The sequence below is a fragment of the Myotis yumanensis genome, unplaced genomic scaffold (assembly GCF_028538775.1).
Source record: "Myotis yumanensis isolate MYYU_CA2020_CCGP unplaced genomic scaffold, mMyoYum1.0.hap1 SCAF_7, whole genome shotgun sequence".
NCBI classification, from domain to species: Eukaryota; Metazoa; Chordata; class Mammalia; order Chiroptera; family Vespertilionidae; genus Myotis; species Myotis yumanensis.
In genome coordinates this window covers 45,168,840-45,186,956 of record NW_027223758.1, presented here as the reverse complement: position 1 = coordinate 45,186,956, position 18,117 = coordinate 45,168,840, and the positions used below count along the sequence as shown (strand labels likewise).

The following is an 18,117-nucleotide window of genomic DNA, read 5'->3' as shown; positions in this document are numbered from 1 at the left end:
ACCAGAGGCACACCCTGGCTTATGTAGAACAAACAGGCCAACCTTCTAAAAGTGCAAGTAATACATTAGTTATGGAGACTCTCCCAAGTTACTAAAAGACCACCATCTTCTAGCTGTTAGAGAAGGTAACGTTTTTACATAAGAGTATTATGATTTCATTGTTATTTACTTAATACTAGTGGCCCGGTGCACGAAATTTGTGCATGAGGGGGGGTTCCCTCAGCCCAGCCTGCACCCTTTCCAATTAGGGACCCCTTGGGGGATGTCCGACTGCCAGTTTAGGGATCGGGCCTAAACCAGCAGTTGGACATCCCTCTTGCAATCTGGGACCGCTGGTTCCTAACCGCTCACCTGCCTGCCGGCCTGATCTTCCTAACTGCTCTCCCTGCTGGCCTAATCCCCCTAACTGCTCTCTCCTGCCAGCCTGATCATCCTAACTGCTCTCCCTTGCTGGTCTGATTGCCCCTAACTGCTCTCCCCTGCTGGCCTGATCACCCCTAACCACCTCTGCCTCAGCCCCGCCACCATGGCTTTGTCCAAAAGGATGTCCGGAAAGTTGTCCGGAAGTTGTTCGGTCTAATTAGCATATTACCCTTTTATTAGTATAGATTTTTAAAAGATTATTATTTTGCTTTAACTTAGATGTTTAGAATATTTTAAAAATATATTTTTATTTATTTTAGAGAGGAAGGGAGAGGGAAAAATAGAAACATCAATGATGAGAGAATCATTGATCTGTTGCCTCCTGCACACTCCCCACCAGGGATTGAGCACACAACCCTGGCATATGCCCTGACCGGGAATCGAACTGTGACCTACTGGTTCTTAGGTTGACGCTCAACCACTGAGCCATACGGGTCAGGCCCATATTTCATTATTTTTTTATTTTATTTATTTTATTTTATTTTATTATTTTTAAACCTTAGAGCACATATATGCTTCCCTACATGGCCCCTCCAGTGACATGCTCATTGTAGAGAACTTTAACAAGTAGGTTTTCTCTCATCCTAATATGTAAAAAGCCAGGGGCCGTCACGACCGAAACAACTGGACGGACAACCAAACCACAGGCTGCGTGGGGTGACAAGGCTGGCTGGGGGGTTAGTGAGGGACAACCAAATGACTAAACAGCAGGCTGCGTGGGGCGACCAGGCCGGCAGGGGGGGCGTTGGGGGTGACCAGGCTGGTGGGGGGAGGCAGTTAGGTGCGACCAGGCTGGCAGAGGGGGGAAACTGGGGATGACCAGGCCGGTGGGGGGGCAGTGAAGGGCAACCAGGCCAGTGGGGGGGCAGTTGGGGGTGACCAGGCCAGCCCGGGGGGGCATTTGGGGGTGACTAGGCAGGCAGGAGGGACAGTAAGGGGCAACCAGGCTGGTGGGGGGGGGGGGAGCATTTGGGGGCGACCAGACCAGCAAAGGGAGGCAGTTGGGGGCAATCAGGCAGGTGAGCAGTTAGGAGGCAGCAGTCCAGGATTGTGAGAGGGATGTCCGACTGCCAGTTTAGACCTGATCCCCCCCTAAACCAGCAGTTGGACATCTCCCAAGGGGTCCCGGATTGGAGAGGGTGCAGGTTGGGCTGAGGGGGACCCTCTGTCCCCCGTGCACAAATTTCGTGCACCGAGCCTCTAGTCTATATACATATATATAAGCCTAAGTGACCGTTAGGACCAGACGACTGGCCAGTAGCTATGACGCGCACTGACCACCAAGGGGCAGACACTCAATGCAGGAGCTGCCCCCTGATGGTCAGTGCACTCCCATGGCCAACCTCCTGCGGTCCCTCTCCGCAGCCAGCCAGGTGGTCAGTGTGCTTCCACAGCCAACCTCTCGTAGCTGGCCAAGCTCCTGTGGTCCCGCCCCCTGGCCGGCCAGCAGGCCCCTATCGGCCCGATTGGGACTGGGCGAGATGCCCTAATTGACCCCAATCACCAGCCAGGCTGAGGGACCCCACCCGTGCACAAATTCGTGCACCAGACCTCTAGTGTATATATAATAGCATGTCTGTCTGTCTGTCTACCTATGTACCTACCTACCTGCATTCCTACCTATCTATAGCTTTGCATCTTTTTTTCTGATTAAATCATGGACATTTTTCATTATTTTACATTGATGATAAATATAATTAGAAATATCTTGATGACTATTCTGCACCCCAAAATAAACACATGTCTGATTATTTGTTAGAATAAATTTTTTCCAGATAAAACCTGGGTCTCAGTATGGGAATATTTTGAGAAGCTTGATACACAGGGCCAGTAGATTTTAGGAAAAGTTATATCCATTTATAGTCACAATGAAGCACCAATTAGAGGGAGAAAATCATTATCATTTAAATATTTAATATTTCCTTGATGTACTAGTAATGTTGAACATGATCTTTTCATGTAACTGTATTTCTTTTGTTAAACGTTAATGTCCTTCACTTATTTTTTTTATGCTTTTCTTACTGACTTATAAGAACATTTTCTATTAAATATTAATTCTTTGCCAATGTCCTTAGTTTGTCATTCCTTTTAGATTTAATCATGATAGCTTTTAGAATAGACATTTAAACCTTTTATGTATAGAAAGTATTATATATAAACTAGAGGCCCAGTGTACGAAAATTCATGCACGGGGGTAGGGGGGATCCCTCAGCCCGGCCTGCGCCCTCTCACAGTCCTGGAGTCCTCAGGGGATGTCCTACTGATGGCAGTCTGGCCTCCCTCTGCGGGAGGCGACCGGGCCTACCGATTAGGAGACAGCACTGCCCCCATCACTCCGCCACTGTCGCCCAGCCTCCCTCTGCAGGAGGCAACTGGATGGGCCAATCAGGGGATGGTGCCAGCCCCCCCATTGCCTCTCCACTGCTGCCGCTGGTGGCTGCCACCCCTCATCGCCGTTCCCTCCCTCTGCCAGCTGGCATGCACCTTGGCTGGCCTGGCGCTGCCTGCTTGACGGCCCCGCCCCCTGCCGACTGGTTGTTCTGCTGTTTGGTTGACTTGCATATTATGCTTTTATTATATAGGATATACATAACATAAACATAAAATCCAATTTACATATATTATAGATTTCTCTTCCTGTGGTCCCCCCCTCCCCCCTTTTTGGCTAAAAAGTCCTTTTCTGGCTTGTGAATATATTCATATAATTTCTTCTTACTTTAAAAAATTATTTTATTTTATAGGTTTAATTTAGCTGTAATTTATTTTGGTATGAGATAAGAATTCAACTTTTATTTTTCTCCAAACAGCTAGTTGCATTTATTAGCAAATTTTGATGCAATTATTTTTAATACAAAAGATCATATTATATGGACTCGCATTCTGAGAAGTCCTTGGAGAGCATGTCGGCCATCCTCCCCATCCTAGAGAGGAGAAAACTAAGGTCTGGACAGACTGAGGGATTTGGGCCAAGGCTTCCCATACTGTTTGAGGAACAGTAGAGAGAGTCTAGGTCTCTGCGGCTTCCTGAGGACACTACTTAGGCAGCATTCTTCAATTATATATTGAAATCAATGTGCTCATTCAGGACTTAAAATATCAACAAACAGGCATTGATTAGGCCAATGCATCTAGGAATCACCTTAAATGCTTTTCAAATTTTAGTTTGCACTAAAGGTTAGGATAGATTAATGGACCAAAATTCTACTTTCAAAATTCTACCCTTTTTTTTGTTTTTTTCCTAAGATAACAGAGGATGATTTTCAGCAACAGATGTTACAACAGGGTTTAAGCATATAAGGCATACAAGGCATACATAATGACTGATAGCTGTCACTGTCTAACTAAAACTGCTACTTTAAGATACATAGCAAAAAAGTCCAAAAATTCAGAAAAGTTTAAAGAAGAAAATTAAGACCACCCATAACCCTATAATCCCAAGAATAACACTATTTTAACATTTTTTTCTATCCTTTGAGGCATTTTTCTAGGTGTGCCTGAGCACACACATGACCACCCAATGCACAGAGATTTATTTTTACAAAAAGTGGAATTATATTATACAAACTTCTTCTTTAACTCTCTCTTCCCTTAACATTATACTGTGGAGACCTCACAAATTAGTAATATAACTGCACATCATTTTTAATGGCTGTATAATATTTAACTGTGGAGCATAATTCATTTAATTCTATTGATATTTAGAGCTCTGAGATAACATTCCTATAAAGACATCTTTTCTAATGAGGTTACTTTTTTAGTATTTTACATAGTGAGCTTGAACCTGTGATTCTCCATCAACTTCAAGAATGAGACAGTATCTATGAACTCTTCTCCAAAACATGAATAGAACGTCACAGGATCTAATTATGCCACACTCCCAGTTTTGTTTAAATAATCTAAATTGTAATTTTCCCACATGATTCCTCTCTCAAAATCCTACAGAAACATCTGCACTACACATCACCCATGTTGTCAGTAACTGAGATGGAAGCTCATGTCTTGGCCATTTGTTGTTTTCACCTTTGTCTTTATTTACCACTTTCTTCTTTGTATTCAGTATTCTTGTTCCTTTTTGTTTGGGGTGGGATTTGTTTGTTTTTAAATTTCTGGAAGGACAGCCGAAACCGGTTTGGCTCAGTGGATAGAGCGTCGGTTTGCGGACTGAAAGGTCCCAGGTTCGATTCCGGTCAAGGGCATGTACCTGGGTTGCGGACACATCCCCAGTGGGGGGTGTGCAGGAGGCAGCTGATCGATGTTTCTCTCTCATCGGTGTTTCTAACTCTCTATCCCTCTCCCTTCCTCTCTGTGGAAAATCAATAAAATATATTTAAAAAAAATAAAATAAAATAAATAAATAAATAAATTTCTGGAAGGACACTTGAGTGTCCAACTATTAGAATTTTTTGGCCCTCCATTTTGGTGAACTACAGACTTTCAAATGACTTCAAATGAGTGAAGATACCACTAGGATGTGAGTAGATGCTAGTAGACTGATGTTCTTACTCGGGTATAAGCCTGTTGTCAGTGCTTCATGAAACACTTACTTCAGCAGCTCCAGGGTTTTGTGATCGAGAGCCAGCCGGGGGTTTCCAGTCAGGTCTAGTTCTTGCAATTTTGGAGGCAGGTTTTCTGGTAAAGTGACTTCGCTTAGCTCGTTACAGCTCAGGTCCACACACTGAAGAAATAAGTGGAAACAAGGAGAGGGTCAGGTGGTTCGGAGGCCCTGTGCCTCCCAGCGGAATCAGCCTAACCATTTGCTACACTCGCTGCTCAAATGCAGAAAAGTTTGGTGGCCACTCTGCCACAGACATTGGAAACAGGTTTTGTTAAATGCAGTTTAAATTTTTACTCTCTTTGAGTAATGCAAAAAAATCCATGCTCTTTCTTCTCCCCATCTTTATCCTTCAAAGTTTTCTGTACATTTAAAATTAAGAGTTAACTGAAATATCCTCAGGATACTTTTTCTTATTGCTGACAAAAATCTCTGCACCTGTTGTGAACATGAGGTAGTTACAACATCAAAATGGAACTTCTTAAAACAAACAAAAACCCATGCAAATGGGGAAAAAGCAGGGAACAAATACTCAGAATGATAAGATCTTCAAAAGAAGCTAAGTAAGATATCAGTAAAAGACAGACTAGCACGTGGGCCTGTCTACTATAAGCAATAGAAAAGAGCAGGAATTAAATATGGATCCTGCCCTCCGGGCATTGAACACCTGGACCCTCCCAGCAACTCCCGCCTAATCTCATCAGAAAACAAGCAGAAGGATCAGCATATTGATTAGAGCAGAAATTCCGTGTTATCTGTGAATGGGAATAATGCCTCCTTTCTCATAAAGTCAGTGGAAGGCTTAAATGAGGTGAGCCCTAACACCAGGGGCTGTGCTTCTGCTCCGGGAGCAGGGAACCAGGGCAGAAGGCTCGCATGCACAGGCCAGAATGAGAGTAACTGATAAGTTTTCTGGATAAGAGAATGTGGACCCCAAATTCAGCAGGATGAAGTGGAAAGCATTCAGTTATCTGGCTTGAGCTGGCGTCTGACTATAATTTTATTTTTAAATCTTTATTTTAGAAAGTATTACATATGTACCCTATTTCCCCCCATTGACTCCTTCTAGCCCGCCCCCACCCCACGCCTTCCCCACACTATTGTTTGTCTGTGTCCATGGGTTATGCAGATATAATATATGCATACGAGTTCTTTGGTTGATCTCTTCCCAGCCACAACCCACACCTGCCTTTTCTCTGAGATTTGTAAGTCTGTCCCATGCTTCTATGTCTCCAGACCTATTTTGTTCATCAGTTTATTTTGTTCATTAGATTACACATATAAGTGAAATCATGGTATTTGTCTTTCTCTGACAGGATTATTTTGCTTAGCATAATACTCTCCAGGTCCCTCCATGTTATCTCAAAGAGTAAGAGATCCTTCTTTTTCACTGCTGCATAATATTCCCTGGTGTAAATGTACCACAGCCTATTAAAAAACCTTAAGATAGTTTGAAAGCAAATTGTATTCAAGAACTTCGGAATCCTCAAAAGTGGACAAAATCATCGTTATTTGGAAAAATTCTTAAAAGAACTTAAATCTATTATGGATTGGGGAGAGCTATAGACTAGGTAAAATGAGAACCTATATTTTTGGAGAAATGTGTTTTTAACTGATAATACAATGTTTCACACAAATTGTTTCATACTCTTGCTCCCAAACTGCAGCAATGCTATAAAATTATATTATAATCTTAAGTAATTACTTTTTAATATAAGAGCTTTATGACCCCATTACAAAAGGTTGGACAAACAGAAAAGGTTAGAAAACTTGCCCTTAAATTTACCACCTTAACACTACCAGTGTTAGCATTCTATTTTTTTTCTTATTGGCTTATCAGTAATATAAAAAACTTTAAAAGATCATAAATGTAGGTACCATTTCATTACATTTCAATTATTCCATATTTTCACTCCCAACACCTTTAACAGCTTTAATAATTTCAGTTAAGTACAATATTTCACATAATCAAAAATTCATAATAGAAAAATGGTCATCTCCTTTTTGTTTTATTTTCCAATTATAAATAATGGTTGCATGAATAGTCAACTGGACTTTAATGAAAAATTTATAATACTGGTTAATAATGGTTTATTCTGCCAGTAGAGTCGGAATACATCACAGATAAGACAACAAATGGTATAAAGACAATCTTCTGGGTAATTTTGAAACCTGAGCTTAAGGGCTGGCAGGTGTGGGTAGCTCACAACATATGTGGTTGACAGAAATAAATTCAGAGGTCAGGGCATGGATTATGGGAAAAGATTCCCATAATCTAAAAAGGCATTTTAGAACATTACTAAATTTTATAAATTGGTTAGCAATGTTTTATAATGTGATCTAAGGTTTTAAACTTTCAGAGTTCTGTCAATATAAAATTGCTCATTCTTATATTACCAAATTATAAAATGAGCTCACTAGAGTATTTATTTACAAAGATAATAACTGGCCATGGAAAGCAGACCTTCTTAGAGATGGTGCTTATATAACCTCGCCCAGGCCCATTTGGTCACCACGTCTTTAATTCACTGCAGCCAGTTCCCTTCCGAGTCCTTCACTATCCTGTCCATCACGTTCCCCTGGAGGACTACGACCCTCCCTAGCTTTGTTTTCAGTTTCCCTTCCTTCTGACCCTCTCCCCACAATGCTGTCATCAGGGTGATACTCTGATGACATTTATTCCATCTGGTCACACTCCAGTTTCACACTCCTCCTGCCCTTCAATCTGCCACCAAACTCCTCAGGATGTCAAAGAAGGCACACGTCAACAAGGTAAATGTATAAAAACCACTGTTGTAAAAAAATTATGCATGCTATTTATAGTATCTTCAAATGTCTGTTATATCAAGTTTATATCGGGAAGTGCCTGAAAAGTGAGGAATGGCTAAGTAGGACAGCTTTTGTTCCTTATTAGGAGACTAGAATATGCTCCAAAGTCTATAACCACTGAGTTATTTTTTATTAAACATAAAACTGAGGATAAGCAGAAATTCTAAGATGCAAATGAAAAGCTACATTTTATATCTGTAAGGAATTCCTACTTTTGCACCAACGCACATACAAACACATACACACACACAAATAAAAACCTGTTAGATGACTCATCCCAGTGAACAGATTTCACCCCATTAAGTCTACCTGACTCAGGAATCACACCAATTGCTGCCTTCATTTACATATATCATTTCCTGTTTCAGCACCTCAGTTTCCTAACCTATCAAATGGGAATATCTGTTCTATCACATTTCATTAAACTGAAATGAATGCTTGGTGACCTATACAGGGAATGATTATGAGTTGGGTGGTGAATGCTACTTAATTAGGGGAGCTGGTGGAGAGGGGTACACTGGCACCAGTGAGTTTCTCAGACTGCTATCACACCCCATTCAGTCTCTGAGCCTGGAAATAAGTAGGGAAATAGATTAGGCAGATGGGAAACCTTCGGTGGCTATGTGGCTAGCCTCATGCCATGCAGTTGGTAAGGCCTGGAATACAATTTCCCAATCCCAGTCCAGCGGTTTGGTTTCTGGTTATTTTTTCCTTCTGCTGACTCAATAGTTTAGCTCAGTGGTTAGAAAGGATGGGGCAAAGACAACTGAGTCTCCATGCTGAGGAAGTCAATGGTGCAAATGCCCAAATGAGTGAATGAGAGACACAATTCTCTCTTTGGACACCACAGTAGATGGGCTGAAACCACACACCTTGATTTCTGGGAGCTGCATAACTTCGGGAAAGACCTCGATGCAGTTGGAGTGGGCGATCACGGTGTGCATGCGCCGGCAGTTCGTGATGGTTGTTGGGATGGCTTTCAGTTTGTTCCCACTGATATCGACTTCTTCAAGTTCCTCCAGTTTCGCCATTTTACTAAAACAAGAAAAAATCCACGCACAGGGAGTCATAATTATAGGGCAAGTTAAAAAGAAAATAATACATAATGAAAATCAAAGGTGGAATTTACTATGACTTTAAAGATTCTTTAAAGATTCACTTGTAATAGTCATTTTAACAAATAAGACTATCTTTTCACTATTGTTTTTTAAGTATCAAATTATTTTAACATCTCCTTTCCTACTATAAAACAAAAACTATTAACTTAAACTCTTCAAATTAGCAACAAGAAGGAAAACAGATATTCTTCTCCTCTGAAATTGTTATCCTGATAACAATCACCTTGCTATGCAGTTTAGTCTAGAAGCTAATGAAAATCCTGCTCAAATAGGTTAAAAGTCAGCATTAATCCCATATCAGTTCTTTCAAAGAGCTTAGTTGGAGAGTCTGGTTTCCTTTGTATCGGCACTGAAAACTCAAGGGGTGCAGGGAAAAAGAGGATTATAACTCCTATGAAGGTATGTTTTCTCCTAAAACCAAACTCCCCAATTCCCGACATCACCCTGACGACAGGTGCTGGTGAGGAGTGGATGGGGGTTGGGGGATGCTGAAAGGTCATCTGCATCATCTCTCCACTTGCTGGCAGGACCCATACTTAAACTGTGCCCCAAAGAAATTTCTCTCAACTCCTCCCAAACACCCACAAAGAAGGACTCTCTCTGATCTTACCTTAATAACGTGTCCTAATGTAATCTAACACTTTTGTTTAACTATGTCTTTTATTGTTCAATCTTAATCTATAATTAATCTTAATAATATTAATCAATAATTACAGTAAGCAAATAAAGAAAAATTTCTGAGTTAGTATGTCCTGCATTTTCTGTAGATGAGGAGGAAAAACCCCTCCACCTCCATAGTCTTATGATACACAGGCCACCTGACACTCAGCCATTCCTCCCCTTTTCTACCACTGGTGATGCTGGTTTCCAAGAAGCTCAGGATTCCCAGTGAGTGGAACTCACATCTGTAATGTGAATCGTTTAGTTTACAGCTATTGGTATCTTCTCTGCTTGCTGTGGTTTTTATTTGTCACAATAAACCTTTAAAAATTTTAGCAAGAAACCCATTATTACTTTTCTTTCTGTCATCTCTCACATATAAAAGTTATCTTATCTGCTTACCTTGAAAAAAAAATACATGCCTAAGATACATAAGAACTAAGTTTTTGTCTACTGAAACCCAATCTTTCAATCTCATCAATACCCAACATGGTATCAGGATATGCTTCAAACAACATTACAGATGCAGACTGCAAAGTAATCCATTTACATTAGCCCGAATTTGGAAGACTATTATTTGGATATGCTATCATCATATTTTGAAAAGCAATGTGGAGAAATCAATGGGTAAAGGGCCTGAAAAATGACTCAAAAGTTAGCAATTGGGCCCAAGAAAGGAGAAGTTACAGAAGTTAACATGGAAAGAAGGTGGTCATGAACGCCTTGACCATGGAGTACGTTCTTTAATTCAGCATCCATCCGTGGAGTCTACCCTAGGCCAGACCTCGTGTGAGATAGGAGGCTCAAGGAGACAGGTAAGTCCCAGTCCTGTCTTGTAGAGCAGCTGCTGTGCCATATCACAAGCCCCAGGGAGACAGAAATGATGTCAAGGTGCGTTTTGATGGAATGCATAAAAAACTCTCTGTACTCTGGCTGATTACAATTGACATGGTTCCCTGGGGAACACCCGCAGAATCTGAGTTTGATAATCATTTCTCAGGCAGGGCTTGGACATTCACCATCTGAAATAGGACGATAAGCCCTTTCAGATGTATTATCTTATGTGATTACTATGTTTTCATCCCAAAATATAATCTCCTCATTCCACAGTAGAGTACACAGAAGTTCAAAAAAATTGAATCATTAACATCAAGTGAACGGAAAAACTAGAGAAATAAATATATACTACAAAAACAAAAACAAAACACAGAGCAATACTTAAAGTTCATGTCTATTTGGGCCTTCCTCCTTCAGTAGGGTTTACACAACAGGTAGTCCTGAGGGCAGCAGAGGGAAGTTGTGCCAGTATTTTGCTTTGGCCCAGGCTCAGTGGCAGTTAGCAGAATACCAGAGAGGTTAATGTTTGCTCCTTTGATGTGTGGGTATGTGTTCTAAGTCTCAACTTGTGTGATGGATGGATGCCAATGAAGTGGACATGGATGGGGAGTGAATCCCTCAGGGCAGGCTCGGGGTGTGGATTCCCGCAGAGCTAGACACAATGCCATTGCTCATAAAACAGAAATCAACACCAAAATATTATTAGAAACAGAATCTTCTGAGGGCCAGACATCCTTCATAATCTCCCACGGTTTCTATGGTTGCACAAGCCACCACGGCTACCTATACCATAAGCAAAAACACAAAAACTGGTAGCTAATTGATGTCCTAATTACCAACCACCATATTAGGTTAAGTTTTCCAAGATTTGGTTAAAAAGAAGCTAAAGAAAAAAATACATATGCTAAATAACATATCTTATTTCAAAACCATAAGAATGTTCTAGTGATTGGGTCTGTGGATATATTCATATTAGAAAAACCGACACATTTCTCTTTAGGAGAGTGCTGATTGTGGCTTATATAAAAGACAACGGTGAAGATGAATCAGGGAGAAACAAGGTTTACGTCATCTGGGAAATGACTGCTTCCGCCTTTCCATCTGTGACTTGATTTTCAGAAGCACAGTGAAAAGCATCCCTCGATGGGCTTCTCTTACCTTGCTGGGAAGCTCTGAAGGCGGTTGTAGGCCATGTGCAGGATCTTCAGGTGGGGGTGTCCTGTTAACAAGGGCACACACTTGTCTGTGAGGTTGTTGTTTGTCAAATACAACTCCTGTAAGATGCTGCTCGTCTCTTCGGAAAGCGTGGCTGCAGGAAGGGTTTCCAGTTTGTTGGCAGATGCATTCAGGAATCTCAGGCTACAAGGACAAAATGCAACAAAATCCCGATGATAAGCCAGAGTTCTAGTACGGAATCCTCAAAAAGCCCAGTTTTCTGATGGATACCTCGCATATTAGAAACTGGGTTTAGAAATGGGAATTTAAAGACAGGACCTGGAATTAGCAGGCATCTGGATACCTGACTCCCCTGTCTACGATGAACACAACAGCTATCTATGTGTCTTAAATACAAAGAGAGAGAAATTGATTTTTATGGGAGCACAAAAGGTGACCGAAGTGACTAATTTTATAGCTGATGGGGAGTGGGAGAGAGAGTGATAAATATTTTGTCTTTAGGAAGAGAAAAATAATTGCCTTTTTAAAAAAAGAGTTCTTATAGTAATAAAACAATTGGATATTAGATCACAACCCAACTAAAGCACATAGTGACTAAGCCCTGTCAGTATGTTGTCAAACCCACATTTTACTGACAGGTTCACAACCGCAGGAGCTGATTTGCTCTGATGAAGGGACACTATAAAGCTGGAGAAATGAAGAACTACAACTTCATGATCAACAGGACAAATCTTGCAAAAGTAATGTGGAGTGAAAGAAGCCAGAGAACAGAGGATACACCGTGTGAGTCCCTAACAACAGGCAGGTATCAGAAGTCAGGGAAAAGGAAGCAGTGTCTAGGAGAAGACTGGTTTTTCCAACAGGATGACGTCTGGTTTTCGATCGGGGTGCTGGTTACAGGAGTGCACTCACTTTGATAAAATTCATCATGTGCTACACTTATGATCTGTCCTCTTTTCTGTAATTATCTTATTATGCAAAAATTTTTACATTCAGAACAAATAAATAATGTCTAAATATGCAACTGGTTATCCAAATAACAGTGTGAACAATGGCTAAAATATGAAGAATGTTTTTATACCTAAGATAACTAATATTGTCAAACAGTAATCCTAGAGTTATTGTGAGACACAGATAAATGCAAAATGCAAAGCTGCAGAACTGAGACAGAATCCTTGCTGTGACAAGGTTCCAAACCATTTGGCAGGGAAGGGAAGGACAGAGCAGGAACTATGTGCAGCTCACGAGTCAGACAAACCCTTGCTTCACTTCATAATGGATCTCCATGTGTATGCTCCATGGTGAAGCTGCAGCCACCGGAACATGGAGCGTGTTCAGCCCACAGGACTCACCTGCTCTAGTGTAAGGTCAAAGCTGCCCTGCCTCCACATAGAACTACTGTGTTAGTGAACCTCCATTTTCTCATTTCAAAATCACTTGGGTCTGAAACAGTCAGCACTCAATTCAGGACTATTCTACCATATCTTTGGAAAAAAGAATAAAATCGTCCTTAAAAAAAAAAGAAAAGAAAAATGGAATACCAGGTACAGTTATTTTTAATCTTGGATAAAAAGAAGGCTTTGCATTCAGGAGTCATCACCAGGATTGTCATTCCAAACTCTCAACCCGCTAATTTAATACTCCCCAATTTTGCAACCCCCACATGCTTATACACACACACCCAACTCCACTACTTATCTGAGGAAAAGCAGCTTCCCCAAAATAGAACATTTTCCATGAAAGAAACACGTATTCTGTTGACTTTTTTTTTTAAAGGGAAGTTAGAAAAGGGCTGTAGAGGCCATAAATAGTCATGGGAAATTATAGTCATGTGTGCTGCAGAGAGGAAAATAAAGGTCATTCATGCCACTTCTGAAATGGTTTTGAACTAGGAAGGAAACCAGTGTCAGCACCATAGTTCTTTAAAGCATCTATGAGTATCTCTTTTTTATTTTATTTCGTTATTTTTTTAGTATCTCTTTAGGTCCCATTTGTATCACCTGACTTAAATGCCCTGTTAGTAATTTCTTCAGTGCAGAATTAGGAAAAATTAAAATGCACTGCTCTAAAATAACATGGACTGAGGTTGGCCAGGAAACTATCTGACAATCTCACTAAAACACAATTCTCCAGGAAATATGTAGTTATAGATGCAGGCAAAGAAAAGAGATAAATTAATTCATAAAAATGTTTGCACACATTTAGGCCAGAAGAAGAGGGAACATCGTTTGAAAGGAAAAAAGATTGACAAGTGAATGCTCATTTAGAAAGCTGCAGAGGGGACTTGGGAAACTGTTCGTGCCATCTGAAAGAAGGCGAGACAGTGATTTCCAAAAACGTGTTCTCTCATCTTGCTGAAATCCGCCTGTACTGAAGGAGCTATATACTCTTTAAGGGAAATTAAGGGGGTAGGGAAATAAATCCCACACCCTACCCCTCCAGGAAATAAAACTAAGTTGAAACTACACTGGCCGGTTACAAAGAATTTCATTTGTGTGAATAAAGCCTGACTGAGTCACCTTGTTAGTCAATGGGCAGAGAGCAAACAATTGGATTAAAAAGACGTCTTATTATAATAGTCTCAGGAAATTAAATTCAGTACCCACCCTCTTAAATATAAAAAACTTGTCCCATAACCTCACAACGTTTTAGGATACAAATTAAATTGGTTTAATGTAGGTGTTGTATTTCCACCAGAATGAGCAACTACTTTAATTTTGCAAAATTTAACAGTTTTACTCAGTAAAGATGGTATATAACCCCACCCCCTGCTTTCTGCTAAATTTCTAAAGCACTGAGTTTGGCCTCAACCTCAATAGGATGTGACAACCTCTTCAAGCTTCTTCCTTATAGATTTCTGCATAAAATATTGTTTAATGTGCCAACAGATGTTTCACCCATTCAACCTTCCTTACTATGCAACCCTCCTCTACTAATTAGAAAAAAAGCAGTAACATCACTGCTTTCTTTTCATTTGTAAGGTGCTTTGTGGAGACTACAGCTGGTTCCTATTTTCTATTTCATTCGATTCTCCCATCATCCTAGAGATGCCCCCCTCATATTTCACAGAAGACAGAAACTGAAGCTGAGAAAAGTCAAATTACTTGGCAATGGTTAAATAGTAATTAGTGGCAGAGCCAGAAATAAAACACAGATCTCGTCAATCTTAAGAGTCCACTATTCCCTAACAGATCTCTCTAAATTTCAAAACAAAAATAATAATAATAAAACATTTTTCCTGAGGACATTTTCATAGGCCCTTCTCTCCAAAAAAAGCTGGAGGTCAAGCCGGGCACCTGCTGGGTAGCAGGAAGACCACATGTACACAGCACTTTAAACTGAATGCTTAAAATAACTCAATAACTAGCACAGTACTCAAAAACTTTCCTTAGCAGAAATGCAAAAGTTGTAGGAAAAAGACACCATGTATGGCCCCTACCCTAAAGTATTTGGAAAGCTGCCCACAACAGCAGTGAAATGAGTCCACTTCCTGCTTCTTGAGCAATTGCTATGTTCTTCTTTGGCACATTCTGTCCATCTTTCTGGCTCATCTAATTTTTGCTTTGTTTTGTTTTAAATTGCTTTTTAGTATTTTCCAGCGTACCCTTAAACTTTACAGCCAAGCTGTTCTTGAGATAAAGCACAGGATTTGGAATCACAACGGATTTACCTATTTGTAGGCTACCAGGCAGTCTGCATTTACATATTTTTCCTGGATATCAGTACTGGGACTTGTAGTCTATTAAAAATGCAAAAGATTAAGACTCTAGGCCCAGCAAACCTCTCCTACTTTTAGACAACCCCCTGACTTTTGGCCCCAAAATGTTCCAAAAGTGTCAAACAAAACAATCTATATTCCTTGTCATCTTTACAACACAGTACTTTTGACTATTTCATACATCTTCATAAGGCTGGTAGCTCATAAAGGAAGGGCTTTCAAATTTTTTATGATGGTGACCAAGAGTACAAAATACATTTTACATGACCATCCAGCACAGTACACATGCAAAATACATATGTGTAACTGAAACAAAAGTTTCATGAAGCCATATTTAATCTTACTTTTACACTAGTATTTTCTATCCTATTTAATTTTTAAGTGCTGATAGAAATTCACTAAATCAATGGTATACCCTGATAATCAGTTTGAAAAACAACAACCCCACAATTATTAATTGCCTCGCAACATCACCTAACAGTGGGGATTGCAAGTGAAGGAAAAGTGCATACAAGTCCAATGGAATTCACACACTTATTTTGGAAGGTCTGAAAATCTGCCTGGCTTGGGTAATAAAGATCATAAGCCTATAACATAAAGGAACAAAAGTTATATAGATATAAAAATTGTTAAATAAGAACTCGAAACGAATTTTAAAAATTAAGTATAATTAATTACTTCACATTGATGCAATACTTTAAATTAATGTACAGACCTTATCCTAATTTCATCAATGATCCCACTGATGTGCTCTATCTGGACCGGGATCCAATCCAGAATCCCACTTGCATTTCATTATCATGCCCTCTTAGACTCCTCCTCTAATCAACCTTATCTGTCTCAAATGACCTTGACATTTTTGAAAAGTATCTGACAATTATTTTGTAGAATACCTTTCCATTTAGGTTTTCTCTTCATTAGTATACAGTGATGCATTTTGGCAAAAGCACACAGAAGTTATATTGTGCCCTCCTATCAGAAGATACATGATTCTCAACTTCAGCCCCCAGATATTCTTAAGTAGGTTAGAGGAAGGCCTTGAAATCTACAGAATCAAAAATTCTGATGAGTGGACAGTTGAGTCCGTGGAACTGAGATAAGGGCCAGGAACCTGCATGTTTAGTAAGTACTTAAGGGGATTCTAAAGACACATTTTGAGAAATACTGTTTTATTTCACTATGGCTCTTAAAACAGAACTTCACAAGATAGTTCTCCTCACTTAAAAAAGAAAAGTGTAGGCAACCTAGCTCTTCAAAATGCCAGAAGTATCAGTCTTTGCCAAAAGGCACCAGTTGTCATGGTCAATCGATAGGCCCCTTGATATTTACACATGTTCTGTCTGAGTCACTAAAACTTATGGTCTGTAATGTGACTAATACTCTAGAGATATTTATTAATTACCATATTTGTACATACACTCCCCCCATTCCTACTCCCGAAAATAAATGCCTTATACTGTTCTAACCAGGGATAAAAACAGACGCTAATGTCTACCCACAACAGGAATCTATAACTTGCCTTTAAAGGATCCATTGTGGCTTTGTTAATTTGAGTGATCTCATCAGGAGCAGCTCTCTGGCCATTAAATGAGTGTGCAGATTCAAGATGGACAGGAAGCCAGGCATGGCAAGATTTCAGGAAGAACAGAAGGATAGCAATACCTCATCCATCCACTCTAGTGACCTATGGGGAATATCAACCCCCGCTTTTGCCCATCTGTTGATGAAAACTATTTGTAATTCTTTTGGGGGTTTCCATCAAGAAAATCCTCAACTCTAAGCAAAAAGAGGTAAGAAGAGAGCTTTAGGCCAGTAAAATCCAGATTAGAATATTTACCAGTTCACCCATAAAACTAAAGCCCAATCTATCCTAAGATCAAAATCACCATCAATTTTTGAACAATATATGGTCCATCATATTTCCAATCTATCTATAGTTTTTAAGCTGCCAGTGAAAAGCAAATAAAAATAAACAAAAATCAAAAATGAACATGGAGAGAAAACGTATAAATGGAATTCCTGATTCAATTCATAGGAATTTAAATAAAACTGGTCTAAAGTTTTTGGAGGAGCTAGAGATGTGAGTAAATGTCATCTAATTTAGAGTAGAGTCCCCTTTCCTATTTGGTTACCAAACACCTTCCTGCTACCAGGTAAAGCGCATTAACATACTAGTGTACCATTCTAAACGTGTAGTATTCAACAAACATGCCATGGAATTAAACCAAGATATTAGTTTTAGCAGCCAAGATTTGGAGTAAAGAAAAACTTCCAAGAGTCTTTTGCTGTGTCCAACAATGCATGTTTTTCTGACAGTTCTCTTGAGATTTCCAAACATAACTTCTACTTAGAACACAAACGAAGACTTGTATTTGGGTCCTTTCTTCTGTTACATAACCCAACAAAATTGGTAATGCTAATTTAGTACCACAAGAAATATATAAAAAAAGGTTGCCAATACATTTTAAAGATTAGTATTATGAAGCAAAAGGAATGGAAGAATTGAAGCAGTTGCATTACTGCCTGAAGCTATTTACCAAGCACACAGCTAGCTATGTATGATACAAGAAAGTGCTAGTCTTCACACCAGGAGCCAAATTAAAACCACTTGTATCATTCCTTCTCTTTAACCCTCTCAAACCCATCTTGTATTATTGTTTATTGTGTAGTTATTTTAAACTCTATATTAGATTGTAAGCTCCTAGAGGGTAATGCCTATGTTAATCATTTCAACCCCTACATCACTCAGCACAGTGACTTAAACGTACTTGGTCAGTAAGATACTGGCTGCCCTGAACTCTGTG

The 18,117-nt window shown here is 39.9% G+C and overlaps 1 protein-coding gene across 1 annotated transcript in view; it reads right to left on the bottom strand.

Annotated features, from left to right (window-relative positions):
• Nucleotides 1-18,117, bottom strand: part of PHLPP1 (PH domain and leucine rich repeat protein phosphatase 1) — a 215,607-nt gene that overhangs the window by 15,522 nt on the left and 181,968 nt on the right. The window contains 3 exon segments of the mRNA XM_070420409.1: nucleotides 4,968-5,098; nucleotides 8,677-8,839; nucleotides 11,578-11,778. Coding sequence (XP_070276510.1) covers nucleotides 4,968-5,098; nucleotides 8,677-8,839; nucleotides 11,578-11,778 — 495 coding nt within the window.